This window comes from Chrysoperla carnea, chromosome 1, assembly GCF_905475395.1.
Source record: "Chrysoperla carnea chromosome 1, inChrCarn1.1, whole genome shotgun sequence".
Lineage (NCBI taxonomy): Eukaryota > Metazoa > Arthropoda > Insecta > Neuroptera > Chrysopidae > Chrysoperla > Chrysoperla carnea.
In genome coordinates, this window is record NC_058337.1 from 10,646,685 (window position 1) to 10,668,548 (window position 21,864).

General features: G+C 30.4%; 1 protein-coding gene across 1 annotated transcript; it reads right to left on the bottom strand.

Annotated features, from left to right (window-relative positions):
• Positions 1-566: 566 nt before the first annotated feature.
• LOC123290717 (barH-like 2 homeobox protein) lies at positions 567-21,433 on the bottom strand. Its single transcript, XM_044870995.1, has 3 exons — positions 21,392-21,433; positions 16,927-17,295; positions 567-1,039 (listed from the first exon to the last, which is right to left on the bottom strand). Exon 3 carries the CDS (start codon positions 903-905, stop codon positions 567-569), a length of 339 nt encoding a protein of 112 aa, XP_044726930.1. The 5' UTR covers positions 906-1,039; positions 16,927-17,295; positions 21,392-21,433.
• Positions 21,434-21,864: the final 431 nt, after the last annotated feature.

The window sequence follows — 21,864 nt, forward strand, 5'->3', positions numbered from 1 at the left end:
AAAATAAAACTTTTAATTACATAATTCAAGATAGATTTCTCGAAATCTATCGGTTCGAATCGGTCCAACTCAATCGGACTCAAAATCTAAGTTTGGTCAAGCCCTTTCGAATGGCACCAACCGCGATCAAATCGGACAAGCCGTTCAAAAGTAATGATAGGTTTACATACACACACACACACACACACACACACACACACACACACACACACACACACACACACACACACACACACATACAGCCATACAGACACCCTCGCGGAAGTAGTCAGGGAAGCTTCCTGACACCTTAAAACGTCGAGATCTGATGAAAACTCGATTTTGGCAAAACGGGGTGAAAACAATAACTTCCCTATTTTCTTAGCGGGAAGTTAAAAAGAATGATTCTAATAATACTAATAATAATAGGTACAGGTCTTTATTAATTAATATATATATTGTTTCTACAAAAGAGAAGTTTCTAACAAAAAACATAATTTATATCTAGGTGGTAAATTTTAAAGCTATTGTTGAACGAAAAAAACAACAATTTGAACTCCATCTATGAACGCAGAGTTAAAAGTTTATTATTGGTTTCCTTCAATCTTCATGGTTGTTGTTGAAGTTGGTGACACTCCAGGTGGTGAAGTAACAACTACACCAGTGTCATCTATGTTTGCTGCATTAAATATACAATTTAAAGGATTCGCTGTTGTGTAATAAGGTGCAAATAATGCTGAATATTGTTGATGAGCAGCAGCAGCGGCTGCAGTTGACGCTGTAAAATAATGTGGCGGCGGGAATAAACCTTGGCGTTGTGCCATTTTAAGACGAGTTGTTAATTGTTTCTTCCATTTTGTTCGTCGATTTTGAAACCATGTTTTAATTTGTACTTCAGTTAAATTTAATGCTTTCGATAATTCCATTCGTTTGCTAACACTCAAGTATTTATCGATTTTGAACTCTGATTCTAATCGTTCCAGTTGTTTGGCACTGTATGCTTGACGTGGTTTACGATCCAAACCAGGTTTTCGTGATCGACGATTTGAAGTTTTTGGACCTGAAACAAGTAAGATATAAATGTAAAAGTAAGTAAAAATGAATGGTATTATATTTTGAAGGGATAAAACTTGCATCTGGTCTCTAATCAATTATTTACGAAAACAACTATAAAATAATTTTTAATCGTAATTAAATTCTTTAAATTATGTAATCTATTTATATAAGAAAATTTATGTAGGAGAAAGTGGTCTATAATGATCCGTCAGGATTAAGTAAACCATTAAAGCCATTCATCAGAAGTTAATTTGTGTTTCGTAGCAAAATATTAATTTTACTGTTTATTAAATTTCAACGTAAAATTTCTTTTTATACCATGTATATAAGAAATATACGTAGTATATTAAGTTTAGTCCCAAGTTTGTAACGCTTAAAAATACTGATGCTACGAAAAAAATTTTGGTATAGATAAATCGATCGGAAATCGATTTAAAATATCGTTTTTTTCGAAAATTACTCGGCCAATCGCCAAATAAACTCGATTTTTGAATTTCTTGGGTCAAAATTACCTTATAAACTGAGTTTCATCAAATTCCGAAACTAATAATTTTTTACGATTTTTTCGAGTTTTTCTAAGGGGTGCCCCTTGAAAAAATTGCAAAAAATCGATATAAATTTATCGTCTCCAATTTCGATAAAACTCTGTATATAAGGTAATTTTGACCCAAAAAATACAAAAATCGGTTTCATTTAACGATTGGGTGAATACTACTCGAGATAATACCGGAAATCGATCCGAAATATCGTTTTTTTTCGAAAATTACTCGGCCAATCGCCAAATAAACTCGATTTTTGAATTTCTTGGGTCAAAATTACCTTATAAACTGAGTTTCATCAAATTCCGAAACTAATAATTTTTTACGATTTTTTCGAGTTTTTCTAAGGGGTGTACCCCTTGAAAAAATTGCAAAAAATCGATACAAATTTATCGTCTCCAATTTCGATAAAACTCCGTATATAAGGTAATTTTGACCCAAAAAATACAAAAATCGGTTTCATTTAACGATTGGGCGAATAATTCTCGAGATAATACCGGAAATCGATCCGAAATATCGTTTTTTTCGAAAATTACTCGGCCAATCGCCAAATAAACTCGATTTTTGAATTTCTTGGGTCAAAATTACCTTATAAACTGAGTTTCATCAAATTCCGAAACAAATAATTTTTTACGATTTTTTCGAATTTTTCTAAGGGGTACCCCTTGAAAAAATTGCAAAAAATCGATATAAATTTATCGTCTCCAATTTCGATAAAACTCTGTATATAAGGTAATTTTGACCCAAAAAATACAAAAATCGGTTTCATTTAACGATTGGGTGAATACTTCTCGAGATAATACCGGAAATCGATCCGAAATATCGTTTTTTTCGAAAATTACTCGGCCAATCGCCAAATAAACTCGATTTTTGAATTTCTTGGGTCAAAATTACCTTATAAACTGAGTTTCATCAAATTCCGAAACAAATAATTTTTTACGATTTTTTCGAATTTTTCATAAGGGGTCATAAGGTCATTTGGGTCTTTGCTGCGTAGGACCTATCTGGTAAACCGTTAGAGATAGAACAAAAATTTAAATGTAAAAAATGTTCCTTATAAAATATTAATCAACATTTTTTCGTAAACATCACTGTTTACGTGAGAGCACAAAATTGTATAGTATGTATGTTATGGTTATATCAGTTATAGTATCAGACAGAGTAATCAACACTGTCCATACATGGTATTTCGACAATTGACTCAGTCAATTGTTTGTTTTCTTTTGTTTACAACCTAATAATAGTTTGGAAACATGCCTTAATTGCTTTTTAATCTTGTTTGTATTAGTTTTTTATTTTACTCTTGGCTTTTGTTGACTTTTAATGATATCATAACACATTTTCATAGGCGTTTAATAAATTTTAATGTTAGTTTTTATGACGAAATTCAAATATGTCGTTAATTTACGAGTAAAAAGTATAAAAATCGGGTTAGTTTAATGATTGGATGCAGAGTTTTTGCGATATCGCAATATTTGGATCGATTTTAGTCCGTATCTCAAAAACTATTCGACCAGTCATCTATTGCACCCGATTTTTGTACTTTTGGGTAAAATTTAATCGAAATTCGAGATACAAAAAATTTCTCGATTTTTTGCAATTTTTTTAAGGGGTTCCCCTTTGATAAAATCGAGAAAATAGCAAAAAAAATTAGGTTTGGAATTTAACGAATCTCAGTGGAATGGGTAATTTTGATACAAAAAGTATAAAAATCAGGATAATTTAATGATTGGACCTAAAGAAAGTTACAGTGTCAGCGAGTATCATGGGCAAAAAATTAAAATCCATGAAATTGTGAACTAAAGGGAGGATAAGTGAGGGCTATAATGTGATAGTCTTTGTTTTTAAAACAGGAATTGTCCTGCAAAGCGGGCGGGTATCTGCTAGTAACAGATAAAATGATTTCCCATCATGTAACGGGTGTCGAATGTGTTGATTTATATGAATTTACCCGTGATTTTTCAAAATCATCCCTTTTGAGATGATATTGTTAATAAAACTCATAATTTCTATAATTTAAATTTTTATTTGGCATAAACGTTAGTTGTAATTACCTGGTTACCAGAAAATCAATTGGCGAAAATTAAAAAAATTCTGGATTGTGTCTTTTAATAAATGTCCCATTAGTCGAATGGGAGCTATTAAAAGAGCAATCTCATCTTTGATTTCAGTCAGTCTCAAATAAATCTAATCTTATATATCAAAGAATTAAATAACAAAAGGAACATTTGGTGACAAAATTGTCTCGTTTGTCCAATCATTATGGGAGCAGGTGAAGATAGCTCCCGGTGGTCCATCTTTTTCAAGCTGAGGCGAGTGGCGTTAGCGTGGAAAAATAAAAAGAAATGCGATGAAAATTCCTGGGGCACTCTTATTATAGGTACGAGGAATAAAAAATCCTGCGATGAGGTAATGAGAGCCATACAACACTCATTTCCCGCTTAACCTTCAATCGAACAAATAAAATTTCAAAATTACATCTCGTAAACTTTCAAAATTTCAATAGTCATATCTTAAATTAGATAGATTTAGAGATTTAATTAACGTAAATACAATATTAAACGTATGTATTTAATGATGAACTGAAACGTTATTCTTTTGTATTTTTTATAACAGTGCAGCAAAAAACAAACAATCGTTTCTTACAACCGAATAAGTGCAACTAAGTCATTGTGCGCTTTAGGTAGTGATGGATTTGGCCTAGGCCCGTGAGGCCCGGGCCTAGGGCGGCAGAATTTGAAGGATTAGATTCACAAAAAAGTAAAGACAATCAATTATAAAAATTCATTAATCTACTTCTCAATCTGTGTGGGTAAGATGTTAATTTTTTAATCGATCAATGATATTCTTTATCGAGTAATGTTCTTTACTTTAATAAAACATAAAACAGCTCGACGAGGAAATAGCGTATTGAAAAAAAATTTTATACCGAGCAATTATTAAATCATTAGCAATAAGAGGATTGCCATTTCGAAGAAATTCTGAACGAATAGGAGATCCTCATAATGGGGATTTTTTAGGAACATCATTCATGGAATCTTCAAGATGTTTATCCGAATGTGGACATTGCTCTCCGTATTTTTTTGAGTATTTCGGCTACAAATTATTCAGGAGAAAGATCTTTTTCTACTCTTAAAAGGGTAAAAACCTATTTACGCGCAAGCATGGGCCAAGATAGACTTTATGCACTTGCATTACTGTCTATTGAAGCCCAACTAGTCCAAGAAATTTTCAAATTGCATGATTAATATTAAAAGAAATATGAATTATTTATCTGTCTGAAGTTTATATATATATATATTTATCTGTCTTGTTTATCAGTAATATTTAAAAAATTATATTTTAATAAATTAAGCTACTTTAAAATAAAAAACTGGATCAAAATTAATGAAATTCATTCTATCAAAAAGGGCGGTGCATCGAACGGGGCCTAGGGCGGCAGCAAGCCATAAATCCGTCACTGGCCTTAGGCTAGCTTTAGCGCTCTATCAAAAATAAACAAAGACACACGAATTTCATTTACATAATTACGGGCATTAGGGAAGTCCATTTTGGACTCGCTGCAATTACCCCATTTTCCCCTGCGAGTCTAAATTTTTTACGAACTTCTTTCTGTTTTCTTATTGTTTAGATAATTGAACAAAAATTGCCGTTTCACATTAAAATTTCTTAAAAATTTTTGACCAGCTTATGTCGGCCATGTTGACAGCAGTGATTTTATCATAGTCTCACCTAAATGAAGATGGGCGGGCCTGCCTTCCCACCTACAATGTTAAAGATTACCATGTACAATAATTTACTTTATATATTTATGTCACCGTATTAACAAATATTTAAAAAATAAATGTTCATAAAATTCTTCAAATGTTCATATTATGAAACGCACAATATCAATAGTAAGTTATAGTATATTATTTAAACAATTTTACTGTTTGAATAAGTACTTAATAGGTTTTTTTAGAATTTGTATAGGTATTAATATTTCGCTTATCCACTGTTTCTAAGAAACATATGGTGTTATTTTTTTCTAAGTTGGCCGAACATTTGTTTTCAAAATACATTATACCTATATATTTAAATAAAATAAATAATAGTGCCCACTAAATAAAACTAAAAATAAAACAACATTTTTGTTTCATTTTTTTTTTAAGTTTACATTTTAATTTGCAAGTAACAAAAATAAAAAGGTTACCACCATTAAGGGTTAATATTTTTTATCATTTTTTAAATTATCAAATTATATCCAATAGCTTAATACCCGCCCGCTTCGCTGGAGTTAAAAGTCGAGACTGGTAAAGACCATCGTTTTATAGCCTTCACGTCCTTTGCTCTCATTTATTCCCCTTCCATAACACTGGAAATAGCGATAGGGATTGTTTTATACAGGTAAAATATATGTACAGTTTTCAATTTAAAAAAAGAAGTAAAATAGTCATAACTCATTGAGAATATCAAAACATAATTAAATTTTTACTATCTTAACATTTAAAATTTTACAGAAATATTTAATTTATGATTTAAAATGATGCTAATAGATGGCGCAGTTAAATTTCAGACTAAATTTAATTTTTTTAATTCTTTAAATATATCTTTATAAATTATAACTCATGTGTTATTTTTATGTATGAGCTATATTATTGTTAAGTTTCATCCAAATTCGTTCGTTTTTGCGTAAAAGCGTAACAAATACATAAACAAACAAGCAAACATCCTTACTTTCAGATTTATTATAAATAGGAAACAAACTGTAATTTTTATTTATATAGTTAATTTCTGATTTACAGGTAGTAGCAATGAGTGTACTAAAACAGCTATTGATGGTAAAGAGTTGGAATTTTTTTTTTGCTTTTCTAGAATGTTTCACAAAACCACTAGTTGAAGTTGAATCAAAAACCTGGAAAAAATCAACTCACTTTTTTATAGTTTTGGAGAAAATGTACCCCAAAGTTTTTTTCCAAGTTGCTCTCACGGGTAAACAATGATGTTTACAATAGAATGATTCAAAATAAAAGTTGTTATTTTTTTATAAGGAATAACTTTTACATTTAAACTTTTGTTCGATCTCTGTTACATTTTGGTTACTCACAAGATTTGATTGAATGAGTAAAAAAATTCCATTCGTCGAAAAATAAACGAAAATGTGCACAAATACTTCAGCTAGATCTTTTAATTGAATTTTCTTTATTTGATGCATAGTTTTTTGGTAATTTGTAAAAAATTGATTATAACTCTTAGCTACCACCAAAAAAAGGGGTTAGGTACGCCCCTGAGAGATCGACTTTTGTTACGAAGTGTTTACACCCTAATAAACAACTGGGAAAAATTTCAAAGATGCGTTAATTTTTAGTCATGCGTTAGATATTTAGTTTAATGGTAGGTACTAATGTCAATTATTACCTAAGAGTAAATCTAAAGTGGTTCTTTTGAATTATCTATTTCAATTTTTTATGTTTATTTAATTTTATTTGCATGGTTACCAATTCAAATACATGTTAAACAAGTGAAAACAAACAACTGACTGAGTTAATTGTTGAAATACCATGCATAGTCAGTGTTGATTTCTTTATCACATTACACATTCAAACATGTGACACATACATAATTGATAATCAAGTATAGTACATATTATAAAATTTCCGCCTAATTGGCGCCCTCACGGGTAAACAGTGATGTTTACGAAAAAATGTTTCAAACAAAAGTTGTTTAATTTTTGATAAGGAACATTTTTTACATTTAAACTTTTGTTCTATCTCTAACGGTTTACAAGATGGGTTCTACGCACCCAAGACCCAATTGACCTATGATGCTCATTTACGAACTTGACCTCACTTTTTACGTCCTGAGTACGCTGTAAAAATTTCAGCTAAATATTTTTTTTCGTTTTTGAGTAATCGTGTCCACAGACGGACGGACGGACGGACGGACGGACGGACAACCGGAAATGGACTAATTAGGTGATTTTATGAACACCTATGACAAAATTTTTTTCCTAGCATCATTATTTTTAAGCGTTACAAACTGGGACTAAACTTAATATACTATGTATATTTCATATATACAAGGTATAAAAAGTTAGGTAATGGGCCAAAAGTTTTTATACAGTGTGTCGCATATAAGATAAAGACCCCCATATTTTCGTTATTTATAGGAATATCGATTTGAAATTTTGCACAGTTATACAGGGCGATGGCTCTCATTGTTGAAGATACTTAACCAAAATCTAAACTTACAAGTCAGCCTACTGCAAACTGACAAATACGGCTAATTCTTAATATTTTGCGTAAATATTAAGATCATTTTTACTAATTTTTATCATATACACAGCGAGCACTGCTCAGTGCTCTTACTAGAGAGAAAATCGTTCCGATATGGAATAATAGTTCATTGCCGCAGTACTGTCAGGAAATCAATTCATGAAACGTCATGAATTGCCGCTGTTTTTGTACTGCAAGCATTGGCGTTTTGGAGGAAAGATCCTCTCAGTGCTTTGGCCAATTGATCAAATTCAAATAGCGCCAGTTTTATAATATTTTGCGTCAATTATTAATATAAATAAATTATTTATCATAATTATAAAATGTTAAATAAAACTGTTTTATTAATAGAAATTTTAGGCATTACATTCATGTTAAATGAAAATATAATATTTTAACTAATTAAAAGTTGATATATTTTTATTATAATGTACAAAAAATTTAACTTTTTCAACTAATCACTACATAGTATAAAACAAAGTCGCTTTTTCTGTCCCTATATCCCTATGTCCCTATGTCCCTTTGTACGCTTAAATCTTTGAAACTACGCAACGGATTTTGATGCACGGATTTTTAATAGATAGAGTGATTCAAGAGGAAGGTTTTTATGTATAATACATCCATATTATAGTAGAGTAAGGGGTTGAAATAGGGGTTGAAAGGGATATGCTTCAAAAACTAAAAAAGTTGTGCATCGATTAAGCTCAAATATTGACACGATATACAACCAGCTTCAAAGATCTATTGTCTTTATCTACTTTTAACCTTCGGAGGGTAGAAAGGTGTAGCGAGAAAGTGGGAAGGAATTATCGAATATTTACAAATATACCTAAGTGGGGTATCAAATAAAAGAGCATGACGTGTACATTACAAAACTGTTATCCCACGCAAGGAAATGTGGAGGGAGGGGTGCAAGTGGGGATGTTGCCCAGCAAAGCGGGTAGTTCACAGCTAATCTTGAATATATTAAATATTTATCAAATATTTAATTATAACAATATTCAAACAGAGACCCTTGTAATGAAAATTATTTTCGTTTGACAACAGTTTCAAAAAACGGAGTTACAGTATACTTGACTTTCCATTTTAGCCAGTAGGTACCTAACCAGTATAGATAACTAAAAAAGAACGGCTTCGTAATATACTGAATAAATGTCATATCTTACAGTGGTCTCATTATATATCGGAACATATTCTAAATTGGCATGTTTAGTATCTCGTTTACGCAGCATTTCTGAGAATCGTCACGTAATAAAAAGTATGGTAGACTCAACAAAGCAAAGCTACTTATAAAGTTTGGAGTACGTGGTAATAACTTAAAAAAATACGTGATGTACTGTGGACTAAATAAATGTAGAATCGGACCTAACACGGCTTTAAAGTACTAATTTAAAATATTGTCAACGTATTTATTATTTAAAAGCTGTCATATACTTCTTATTCAGTGTTAATATAAAACTAACAATCTTAAATACATATGTAAAAGGTAACAGTTAAGTGTAAATTGGTAAAATAAATATCTAACATCTAAGTTTTATGTGTAAAAATATTAAAATACCAATAATATTAATATTATATACTGTGTAGTTGTAAGTGCCTATATAATAATAATAATAATTATTATTATTATTATTAATATTTATATGCGAGAATTATTTATTTAAATATCATGTAAAATATGCCCTTTGTGAACAATTAGCAATAACAAGTAGTGGACAATACTGGGTGGTTTTTATATATACCTATTGATTCACCTAAGATGGCTTCAGTCAATATAGACGAAAAAAAGGCCGGACCTGGAAAAAATTACAATGGTGACTCTGAGGTTATAGATCGTTAGGGGGGCATGTAAATAACTTTAAAAAAAATTAAGAGAATTTTTCGTTCCGCTGTTTTTGAGAAAATCCAAAAAAATGGGGAAAAAAAATTTGGAATGCGTTTTTCTCGGAATCTATTGGTTTAAGGGAAAAGTTTTTCAAATAAAAAATGTAGAAGACATTGTCAGCTACATTTTATGTCATTGGAGCAACGTCATACGAGTTAAATTACAAAAAGTAGGTGGCGTTAAAGTATCAAATAAAGGGTTTTTCACGATTTTCATTAAGAAAAAATGATGTTTTTGTAAAAGTGTAAATGAGAAAGTTGTTTGACTCAAAATTAGCTTCAACTTTTATTTAAACAATTTTTATGAAAAACTTACCGTTTCCGAGCTATAGTAAAGCAATGTATGTTTAAAATAAACCAAGAAAATAAAAAGGAAATCAAGTACTCCTTTTCAAAATTTTAAAAAACTTAACTTTCAGATTTTTTAGCAAGCTGTATTTCAAAAGCGGTAAGTTTTACAAAAAAATTGTTTAAATAAAAGTTGAAGCTAATTTTGAGTCAAACAACTTTTTTATTTACACTTTTACAAAAAAATCATTTTTTCTTAATGAAAACCGTGGAAAACCCTGTTTTTGATACTTTAACGCCACCTACTTTTTGAAATTTAACTCGTATGACGTTGCTCCAATGACATAAAATGTAGCTGACAGTGTCTTCTACATTTTTTTATTTGAAAAACTTTTCCCTTAATTCAATAGATTCCATGTAAAGTTATTTACATGCCTCCCTAACGATCTATAACCTCAGATCCACCATTGTAATTTTTTCCAGTCAAAATGCCAGATTTACTGTACCATTAGTTTAAGCCATCTTAGATTTGCGTATGGCATAATTCTATTTGAGAAACACCCAAGTAAACTGGAAGACATGATCCAAGCTCTAAGCAAAGAAAGTACCTCTGTAGGATTGTGCATTAACACGGAAAAAACAAAACTGTTAACCAGCTTCAAAAAAAATAGCAATTATTGTAGATGCAAAAGCATTATAATATGTAGATGAATACATGTGTCTAGGGTAAATAATATCACCTAAAGACCAATTAGAGAAATCAACACAAGAATAGCATATTGTCCTACATTACATCTGGTCGTGAAACATGAGCACTCACTAAACATCACAGAAACACTCTGCAATATTGCAAAAGAGCAATAAAGAGAATGAATGAGCAAATTAGATCAAAAGTGGGTACCCAAGAAATAGGAAAAGGAGAAAGGGGAATAAAGTAAAGAGATAGAAAGACGAACTAAAGTTTACAGCGGGCACTCACTGGAATATAGTGGTTCGTGACAGAGTTCAATGGAATACGCTAGAGGCACCCTTTACCAGAAGGCACACAGAATTGAGATACTTTTTATAACAATATATCCAAGAATCAAAAGCAATTCAGGATACAAGGGCATTATTATTATTATTATTATTATTGATTCACCATTTACCAGGGATGAGAATGGAATCCTACATATTCTGGAATCTGGGACAAAAAATACCAAAAGGCCTTTAATTTTTTATAAAATAAAATTTGTTTAAATTTCGACTTAAAATAAGTATCATAATACTATAAAAATTAGTCCAATTTTTCTAAAACTAATTTAGAGTTTCTACATATGTAAGTTCTTTATGTAGTTTCAAAGCAATAACTGTTTCTGTGGGGATGTAGGGTATAAACAAATTGGAGTAATAAGTTATGTTTTAAGTTTTAGATTTCCGGTTTAATTAAATTATTTTACCGTTTGTTGGTAGATAAATAAATGCACGGCTATTAAGCCTGCTGACTTTCAGTGTTCTGTGAATTGATGGATTTTTTAATTTTCGCAATAAATATCGGAAATTATGCCTCAGATCGAAATTTCGAAAAGGCTTTTTCAACATTACTGTATACTAATTTAGTAAGATACATTCAAAATATATACATATTCAAAATCCAATAAAATATTAACATGCAATAAGGTGGAAGCGAGAGTGAGTATTGGGTTGCCAAGTCGAGTCCAAGTTTCGCCCCAGGCTGTTAAATCAAGCCTTAGTTTGCCAACGCTTGGTCAAGATTAATTAATCAAGTTTTACCTCCTTCATCCAAGTTTCATTCATATTTATGCTTTGTAAAAGCGTTTCATACTCATATAGCAAGCAATCAACAATCAACGGCGCAACGGCTTTGTATTGCAGCTACATGAATTTTCTTGAAAGAAAAATACGTCATTAAGATTGGACCTGTTCGACACAAATCTATTAATTTGGCACCCGTTATATATCTTTTCTGCGGGTAAAATGAAATGGGTATTCCATGGAGCACCAAATTTACATAAAAATTTTGCGGGTTTAATCGTTTGAATAAATACCATAGAAGTAATAATATAGAGCCGTAAAATGGTCATCCAAACGGTTGATCCTCATAGAGAGAGAACTAAAAAAAGTACAGGTATAGCTGTCTTCGTCTTGAGTATACACAAAAAAATATGTGTTGTAAATTATGTGTCAATTTATTTCGGCTTTATGATATTTTAGGCTAGGTATATTAATATTTTGAAAATTTTCTCGTTTGGAAGAACAAAAACATTCAAAAAACGTTATTCTAATTAATTGCTTGAGACTTCCAAGAAAATCATATGCGGTAAATTGAGTTTGGTAGATTTTTGTATGCACGTGTTTATACAATAATTCGATAAAAAGAGGAAAGACAGTCCCTTTTTCGGTTTCTTTTTTAGCAGTCAATATATCACTTCTTGCATTTCCTATGCTTTTACGCCTCTATGTTATGTTACCTTTATGATCAATACCAAGATAACAACATTAGTATAGTTACTCCTTGTCTTTAATAATAACATTGCATGTAATACATTTTCTGTTTACAATGGACAGTTTTTTAAAACCTTTTGGTATTTTGTTGTTCATATAATGATAAATATTAAATAATAATTTCAATAATTTTTATTACCTAATAAATTATAGACAAATCTTAAAAATATTCGCTTATATTTTATTATTTATTTACTTAAAAGATATTACTCTAAAAAGTACATAAATAATATTGATAATAAAGTAGCAACCATTTTATAACTTTTTTTTTAAATGTATCCAATGTCATCCAACAAAATGGCTGACAATTATATTATATTTTGTTTTTAATTTCTGTCACACATTAAATATGAATCGCTTCTTTAAAATGTGATCTGGTTTGTTCTCCGACATAGCCTTTGCCAAAAATATATTCAAAAGTTCGTGCGCGACCGAATATAGAATTTGGAGGTCCTTAGGTAAAAATTTGGTTGATGCCCCTTAAAATTTTTAGCTATAAGTATAATCAAGCTGGACAACATGCATGATACATTGCATACGTTTATTCTTAGGGGTTTGCTCATTTACAAGCGCTTTGCAATTCAATTAATCAAACTCTACACGATTTCATGTTCGCAAAAGTATTCATATTAAAATTCATACAAAGAAGTCTGTAGCTTTCCAAACTAAGAAGTATTAGATTCGTCAAGCGTTCTTGATTCATCGATATTCGCAATCTATTTTAATTATCTTCAGAAAGATGTATCGCCATCAGAATTCGCCACCACCATCGCTAAATACGTGCGTACTGTAATTTCTTCATTGCAGAAAGTAGATTGGACATTATTTTGCAAAATTATTCGATATAGAAAATTTTGGTTTTAAATCATCCTTTCTTCTTTCGTACTGTTTCGTAAAATGGGTAAGATGCAAGCTAAATCGAGTTCCATTTAGCCATTCAAGGTGATGGTCATTTAACCATAGAAACCGAATTGTTCATAAATTCATTAATTTAACAAAACGATGTGTTGGTCAATGACTGGAAGAAAAGATGCATTTCGAAATTAGACTTTCGGTGGCAGTCGCACTTCATTTGCTTTTTCATAATCTAGGGCTCTTAGCCGAACATTCACAGATCCAGAACGCACGCTTTCTTATATTGTTCATCGGACAATTCCCTGTCTGCAGTTTTGTATTATTTAAGCTAGTCTCTTTTAGATTCCACAAAAATTTTCAAAGACTTCAGAAAATTCAAATACTCGCTCGTATAATTGAACCTTTCAAGAATGTCATGCCAAAATTGACTATAAATCATCGTTTCTGACCGAGACATGTTTTGGAAAAGATCGCGATCAATCAATGCATTTTGGATGGGTTTATGATTAACAAGTTTCACTGAAAAAAAAAATCTGAATTCTTTTTTTCGAATTAGTAGAGGCGTTCGACTGATATTTGAAGAGACATAAAATTCTCAAGTCAATCATGTTAAAAAATGAAATCCATCGATTGGTGCTCAATGGAAGGCATGGAATCAATTATTATTAGCAAAATATTGCAGATTGGATACATCGTTGAATTAAATTAGATTGTTAATTATTTTATGGCATGTTCAAAATGGTTACCATTAGTTAATGCTAGGCAAAAATAAATTATATTTTTGAACTCTTCGCGAACTTTAGCCCTTGGTCTGGTATTTTTGTCATTTTCAAAGGCAGTCATGGAAAAATAAATCCAAAAAATTCTGCCAAACATCAGTACGGTTTTCTTTACTTCTTTGTCGAGTCTTATTTTGATAAAAGTAGCATTTGTTGCGGAAAAGACTTTTGAATAAGGAAGAAGAATATGTTTCCAAAAATAGTGTACCCTGTAGAAGAAAGAATAGTATTCATTTTCGCTTACGGAGCTTAAAATGGTTTTACTCGAGGAACTGCTCTAGTTTTCATCGCAAAACACTCAGACGAGGATGTGACTGCTGTGTGATGAAACTTGTTCAAAAATTTGAAGAAACATATTCGATGTGCACAAAAAGATACTCAGACAAGAATTTTGGTCACAAGTAGAAATTTTCACTTGCGCTTTGGCATTTTGCCGCTGATCCTACAATGTTTATCAGAAAAGCCTTCAACGTCATTAATATTCCATTGGTTCCGTGCATAAAGTGTTGAAAAATAACTTTTCTTACAAAATTCTAATTCATTAGCAACTCAGTAAAGACGATTAATATCGAAGAATTGAATTTTGCTAACAAATGTTCGAAAGAATCATTGGAAATCCTAGTTTTATGTCTGATCCCTGTTTCAGCGACAGGTGCACTTTTTTTAAACTGACTTGTTAACAGGCATAGTTGTAGGTGCTTCGATAATGAAAACCCGCACCTGTTCCACGAAGATCATACCCATTTTCCTCACAAAATTAATGTATGGGCTGGTATTCTTGAAAACGGAATAATTGCTACTATTTACATTGAATGGAGAAGTGAGCCTTGATATGTTGGAAAATGTAATATATCCCTTAATAACATAATATTTAGGGAACCAAGTAGATGTAATCGGAAACTCGATACTCAGTGAGGAAAACTTTCATTTCCAACAAAATTGGAGCTCCTTCACATTACGATGTGCATGTTCGAAGTTTTCAAGACCAAGGTGAGAAATGGAAGGATAGGAGGAGTGCTAGGGAATGGCCTGCAAGATCTTTAGACTTAACACCTCTCGAACTTTTTCTCTGGGGTCACAAAATAAAGTTTTGATTTCGTTGACTCATCCTACACTTATTTATTGAATTCCCTGTATGTTTTAATAGAAAATACAATTTAATATCTAAAACGAACAACGGTTTCATCCAAAAGTTTTGATTTACTTTTTTATAACAATTCAAATTAAATAATATCGTTTCAAATAATATAAAATTTCGGAATATTATAATAAAAAAAATTTTCTATTGATGGAATATTTTCAATTTTCAATAATGTTTTTATTGCGTGATATATGAAATACTTCTATGCGGGTTAAGCTCAATAATTTATAATTGAATGCATGTATAAATAAATAATAATGTACACAATCAATCAAAAATTATAATCAATTAGCTGTACCCCGCCATACTTCGCTGTGGGACATTATGGTTGCATGGAAATAGATGAGAAGTATCTAGTACATTTTATGAAATTCGATAAATCCCGGATAAAAGGATACATAACTTAAAAATGGCTGAAATACTTTCATTTATATCACAGTTTTTTAATTTACACATAATGCCCTATTATTTGGTACCTCACCACTTGGGTATATTTGAAATATATATATATTCGATTGTTTAAGAATAGGAGTATCATGAAAAATTTAGTAGATATTTTATAGAACTATTAGTAGTTCTGTATCTAATATTCATTCAATGATATTCCATTTTGTAAGAAAATCTTTTATACTGTATTTGCTTTAAAAATCTGTTGAAAAATTCAAGTTTCTATCTTCAACGATAAAATATAATTTCAGATTTTCGCTTAATAAAGAGACATTCCTTACATACTGCTTGTGAGAATAATAATTGGAATTATCTTTTGTAAATATTATAAATCATATGAAATTTAAAAAATCCCAATAGTATAGGAGCTCGCAACGTTTTCGAGAGAGAATTTTATTATTGCTGATTTTATGATATGTTGTTCCCCTTGCTCTTTCTGTTAGAACTTGGGCGGTCTGGCTGCCGGAAGCGGTTGCGTTTAGTACTGCGCAGCCTATATGTACAGGTCATAATACTAAATTTTAAAAGAATTTTATTATGTCTGTAATTTTAATATTATGTTATTTAAGTATACCAAAACCTAAAATTAATTTGCCAGACGGTAATTCGGTTGCTAAACCTTGAAAAAAGCGAAAAATTTATGAAAAATAAATGACCTTTGTTAAATATATATTTTATTTTATTTATTTTTCAAATGTGGTAAATGGCTGTGGTCGTTTAGGTGCTAGCGTTTTGTAATTATTTTAGTGAATACCAGTTTCGAGTTCGAATCCAGCAGCAGTCTGTCAACTGGCTAGTAGAAGAGCTTGTTAAGTCGTCTCAACTTGCTTTGACTACTGGCTGGGAGGTTTTGGGTTCGACTGCAGGCAGTGGCAGTGTGAACAAAAAAGTTAATTGGTTAGTAAATTGATCACACTGTCGTCGCTTGGATAAGAACGAAGTAACCGACTCCACCCAAATCATAACAATTAATTGTATATTTGGATGTAATTTGACAAATAAATAAATATTAAAAAAGTAATGATGTGGGTGGCCTCTGTTATTAACGTGGTCTCAGAAACGGAGGTTAAAGCTCATTATTATTTTTCTGAGCCTGTAAAAAAAATAGGCCAAATCTGTCGGCAAGTGCTTTCATGCTGGAAATACTTTAAGGAACAGATTTAAGCAAGAACAATATTTTTAAATATGAACAACTTTACCTTGTAAGTTAAATATTTGACTAGTTTTCACGTCTGTTGCTGATGTTCCACCGCTAAACCATGCACCATACAATAATGTACTAGGTATATGATGTCCAGTGGTTGGTGTTATTGAAGACGAAGTAGGTCCACTACCATTACTAATTGTTGAGCTACTTAGTCCACTGGTACCACTTGTTGGATGATGATATTGTAGGTGATAGGCTGTTGTGTTACTGCTTACTGATGATGTGACACCAGGAGATGTGGGGCTGGTTGTATTGGATGAATTGCCGCTATTTATAGTGTGATTGGGTGATGATGTTAGTATACTTAAAATATTTGCTGAGGTATTTTGGTCGTAGCCCAATAAATTTGGATATAATGAAACTGAAAAAAAAAACCAAATTAAAAAATTTACCAAATACAGTCTTTTTCCTTTGAAATTTTTTCTAACCCGCCCGTAAATGTTCTTGGATCATTCTAATAAAAAGCTCTATCGACCATTTAATATATAACTAGGGAAATGACTTTCTTTTAAATATTTCAAACCAGATTTTCATCAGATCGATTTGATCAAAAACTCTCACAGCCACAAAACTCTTTAACGAGTAGTTTTCGAGCTATAGGCGATCAAAGCTACACATATATTATATTTATAGTAACTATATGACGAGAAAAATAGCTTTCTGCGAAACTTTTTCAAATAGCCCAAAATTTGTTCGGATCATTCTGATCAAAAGCGTTGATTGCCTGAAGCTCAAAAACTACCAGTTAAAAAATTTTGTGACTAAATTCATTAACCGTGAATAATAGCAAAGGGCCTTTTGAATGCACATATCCTCAATTGAACACTCAACTCCATATTGAGTATCGAATTAGGAGTCGACTTCGGAACACATAATATTTCTTTATATTTTTTTTTCTTTATAGAAATGATAGGTAAGCGAATATATTTACAATTTAAATTGATCTTTGCTACAATCCAAAGCCGAGATTTCTCTACCGTAAGTGATTATTGGTAAAACTAGTACAGTAAACATATTTAAAACCATCATAATATTTCGAAGCTTAATATTTGAGAAGATTATTATATATTTCTTTCGCCTATCGACTTTATCAAGTGGAATTTGCCATTGTTGGTGTTTGTATTTCCTCCAATAAATTCCAACCTCTTACTTCACGAAACTTTGATTATTTAATATATAAAAACGAATATCAGTTTTTAAACTTAAAACAGTTTAATAGCATATTTTTTCCCATTGTCCAGTCAAAATATATTCCTTGAAACTTAAAATTCATTTTCTTTGTGTCTCCTAGTTATAAAAATATTACTTGGGTTACTTGGGTACCGTCCATAATTTTAAAATTGTATAGTATTTGTTTATGGAGCCCAGATAAGTTCGCACTACAGTTGGCAAATTTACAAGAAGTACTTTAATTTTACTTTGGTACATTTTGAAATTTTGTTGAAAAAAGTTTCTTTGCCAGTCTTTAAAAGTAACGAGTTTTAGTTTACGCCTGTATGTAGCATAGTACATCAAAAATAATCGAATGGACCATGATGTAAATATCGTATGCATAATTATAAGTAAACAACAACAATAAGTAATATTAATAAATAAGTGGATAAACAAATTAAAAAAATTCATTGAGTTGAAAAAATTGCATTCGTGACTAGAACTCGAATAGCCTAATTGGTAGGGCGTTTGACATTAATCCAAGAAGTCCGGGTTCGAGTGTATTTTTTTCAATTTTCTTTAATAAATCTTTAAAAGTAACGAATTTATTATTTATAAAATTACAACTTATTATATCAATCAGAATTAAATTGAATTGAATTCTGTAATACAAAACAATAATCGTTTTTATTCAGTATCTACGTTAAATTATGAAATTAAATGGTGGCTAAACTTTGGGTCGCTTATGTAAGCAGCTACCCTTAACCACACTAAATGTCTTTCTAAAAATTCTTCGGAATTTTCTCCCAAATTACTAATAAAAAGATTGGGTCTCAAATTAATAATAAAGACAACTGGGATAACCGGCTGATAAAGTAGATTTTGCCCAATTTCATCAATTGCTGACTCGGTCTTTTAATTCTTATTAAATGTTTCGAATATACAGAATTATTCACGTTATTCGACATGCACGGTTAAGTCTAATCGTTGATTTGATGAAAGTTTTGTTTCTGGGATAGGTGTAGGGTTATTGGCTGTACTCAATCGAAGAGTATATTTTATAAAAATATACTCTTCTAATTTATATAAGTTAAATTTGGTTTGAAATACGGATGTAAGTTTTGAGAATTGATACGATAAAATTGTTATTATGCTGTTTCAAAACGTACAGAATATTTCAAAACCCTTGAAATCAATCAATTTCGTCGGAACCTTTCTTGCCAAATAAGCTTGTCAGCTATTCGCACCGTGCGTGAGTTTTATAGGAGGCGTTTCCATAGTAACGATACACTACTTTAATTATAGAATTGTATGGATGCATATATAATTGTATCGATTGCATTTATGACTAACATTGAAAATTTAATATTATTGTCTCACAAATTTAAATAAATAATTATGATAATTTACATTTGAAAAATAATATTTGTTCAATTTGATTTCTTATTTTCACAATTTTTAATGCATTAAGATTAATTAATAAGTGTTTTTCAATAACTTTAATTTGACATTTTCTATAACAGTAGCATGTAAAGAATTGCAAATTAGTCATAACAGCCTCCTTTAACGCCAAAATTTTTCACTGGAAACGCTGGCATCGATTTTATTGTCCCTACCATGATTACGCACACAACGGATAGGGTGGTATTATCTGGACTCTATATTATAAATTTTGAAAAATTATAAATTTCTTTTTTTCTTCCCTTGACCATAGAGAATAATTATTTTTTTAGTATAGGTAAGTATCGAAATTGAATACGTAAATATCATTTAATATTTGACACTATATTTACCGCTCATTATTATTATTTTCCAAGATATAATCATTTCTATACGATATTTCAAAAATTGAATTTTGTAACCAGCAGGCAAAAAAGGAAATAAATAAAATTATATTAATAAAATAGCCCCTCTTATCGTTAATTTTGTTTTTAACGAAATATTACGGTTTTTCTTTGTCGTTTTATTCAAACATAAAATAATAAGTAACAGTTGAGAAAATTGATGAATTACCCTGTATAAATATTTGCACATCACTGCTTGCGTTACATTTAATAAATTACAAAATTTTATGAAACTCAAACATTTTCGGTGGTATTTCGGCCATCAAGTTTAGAAAATTTCGAAATATTTTCGAAAGACTCATTAGTTGAATGAACCTACAATTTTCAACTCTTCATCTTTCATAGTTAAAGCTAGTTGAAGCTATCTACAAATTTTCAATTTTCTATCTATTATATAGGTTTGAAGAAAATGGACTCCAAGTTTTTCCCTAATTGGAAAACAATGATATTTACGAAAAAATGTTCTGTCAAAAGTTTTTTGTTTTATATTATAACAGTAACGCGCAAAGCGGTGGACAGATGGTCCTATTATTTGAAACTTATCTATCACGTTTAAAAACAAAAGTTATAGCTAATAAAAACAAAAAAATGTGTGTAATTTTGGTTTTTTGCACGACTTACCAGCATCAAAATTGGCCAAATAATGAAATATATAAATTATGCGTTATATTAAAAAAATGTTGGGTGTAGATTTCAATTATTGTAAATATTTTCTTAATACATATTGGCAAAAGTAAAGTCATTATAAAATATCTTAAAATGCACCCCACACTTTTTTTTACCATGAAATGATTTTTTCTTAATCACTTAATATTTTTTTTTTTAACTGAAAAATTATTTTGTACATTTTAGTAACTAGTTACAAAAGCGTACTTTTTAGTTCAAGTAGCTACAAAAGCATATTTTTTATTTTAATATAATTTTTTTTAAACTATTATTTATTAGTCTTATGTAATGTTATCTGCGCTTCCACCATAAAATATTTTTTTTTAGTTTATCGCAAATTCTGAAGATCCTGATCAGAATAATTGCACAAACCTATTAAATTATTTTATTGTCGTGAGTCCTTGATAAGTGTGTGGAGTTTCTATTCATCCCGACGTTAGGGAAATGGGAGAAATCATGTTCAAAATTAACGTTACACAGATACATATCAAGCTAATAAAAGCGTGTTAGAAAAAAGCATTTATTATATTTTTGCCAAAAAATGTAAAAACAAGTTGCAGTTTAAATAATTAAAAAAATAAAGTTTTAGAACAAAGCATTTTAATTCATTTATTTCATTGTATCAAAAAAAAAACTGCGGCAGCCTTGGTTGGACTCGATCGTTTCGGTAAAATATCTTGGTTCCTCAATTATTCAAGATAAGGCACAAACTTTGTATTGATTCGATTAATGTGAGATTTTGTAAAATTAAAAAATGTACTAATAATTTAAGAACTAAATGCATACTTTACTAACCTCCCCTAGGTATCGCTGGAATCGGTGTCGGTCTAATAAATCTTGCATGTGTTTCATGTAACTTATCACTATTTTTTAATTTAATGTGTATCAAATCATTAGAATTATTATCACTACACTGTTTTTTAATACCTAATATGTTATCTATAGAAAATTTATTTACATTCGGTGTACAAATTTCACTACTTAAATTTTTTACTGATTCGTTTGTACTGTCATCCTCATTTAAAACATCCACACTTCGATTATCCTCATCATCAATTGAATTATATGACGAGGAACAATCATAATCTTCAATTCCAATAGATAATGTATGTTGATGTTGATCAGCCACACCGCCAGGAGATCTCGACGATGATAAATATTCATTTGAATGTGTTGCTAAATCCATATTTTTCGAGAAAAAAAATCACTTAAAGTATGTCATTAGTAAATGAGCGACTTATCTTGCAATCAATGTATTTAGTAAGAAA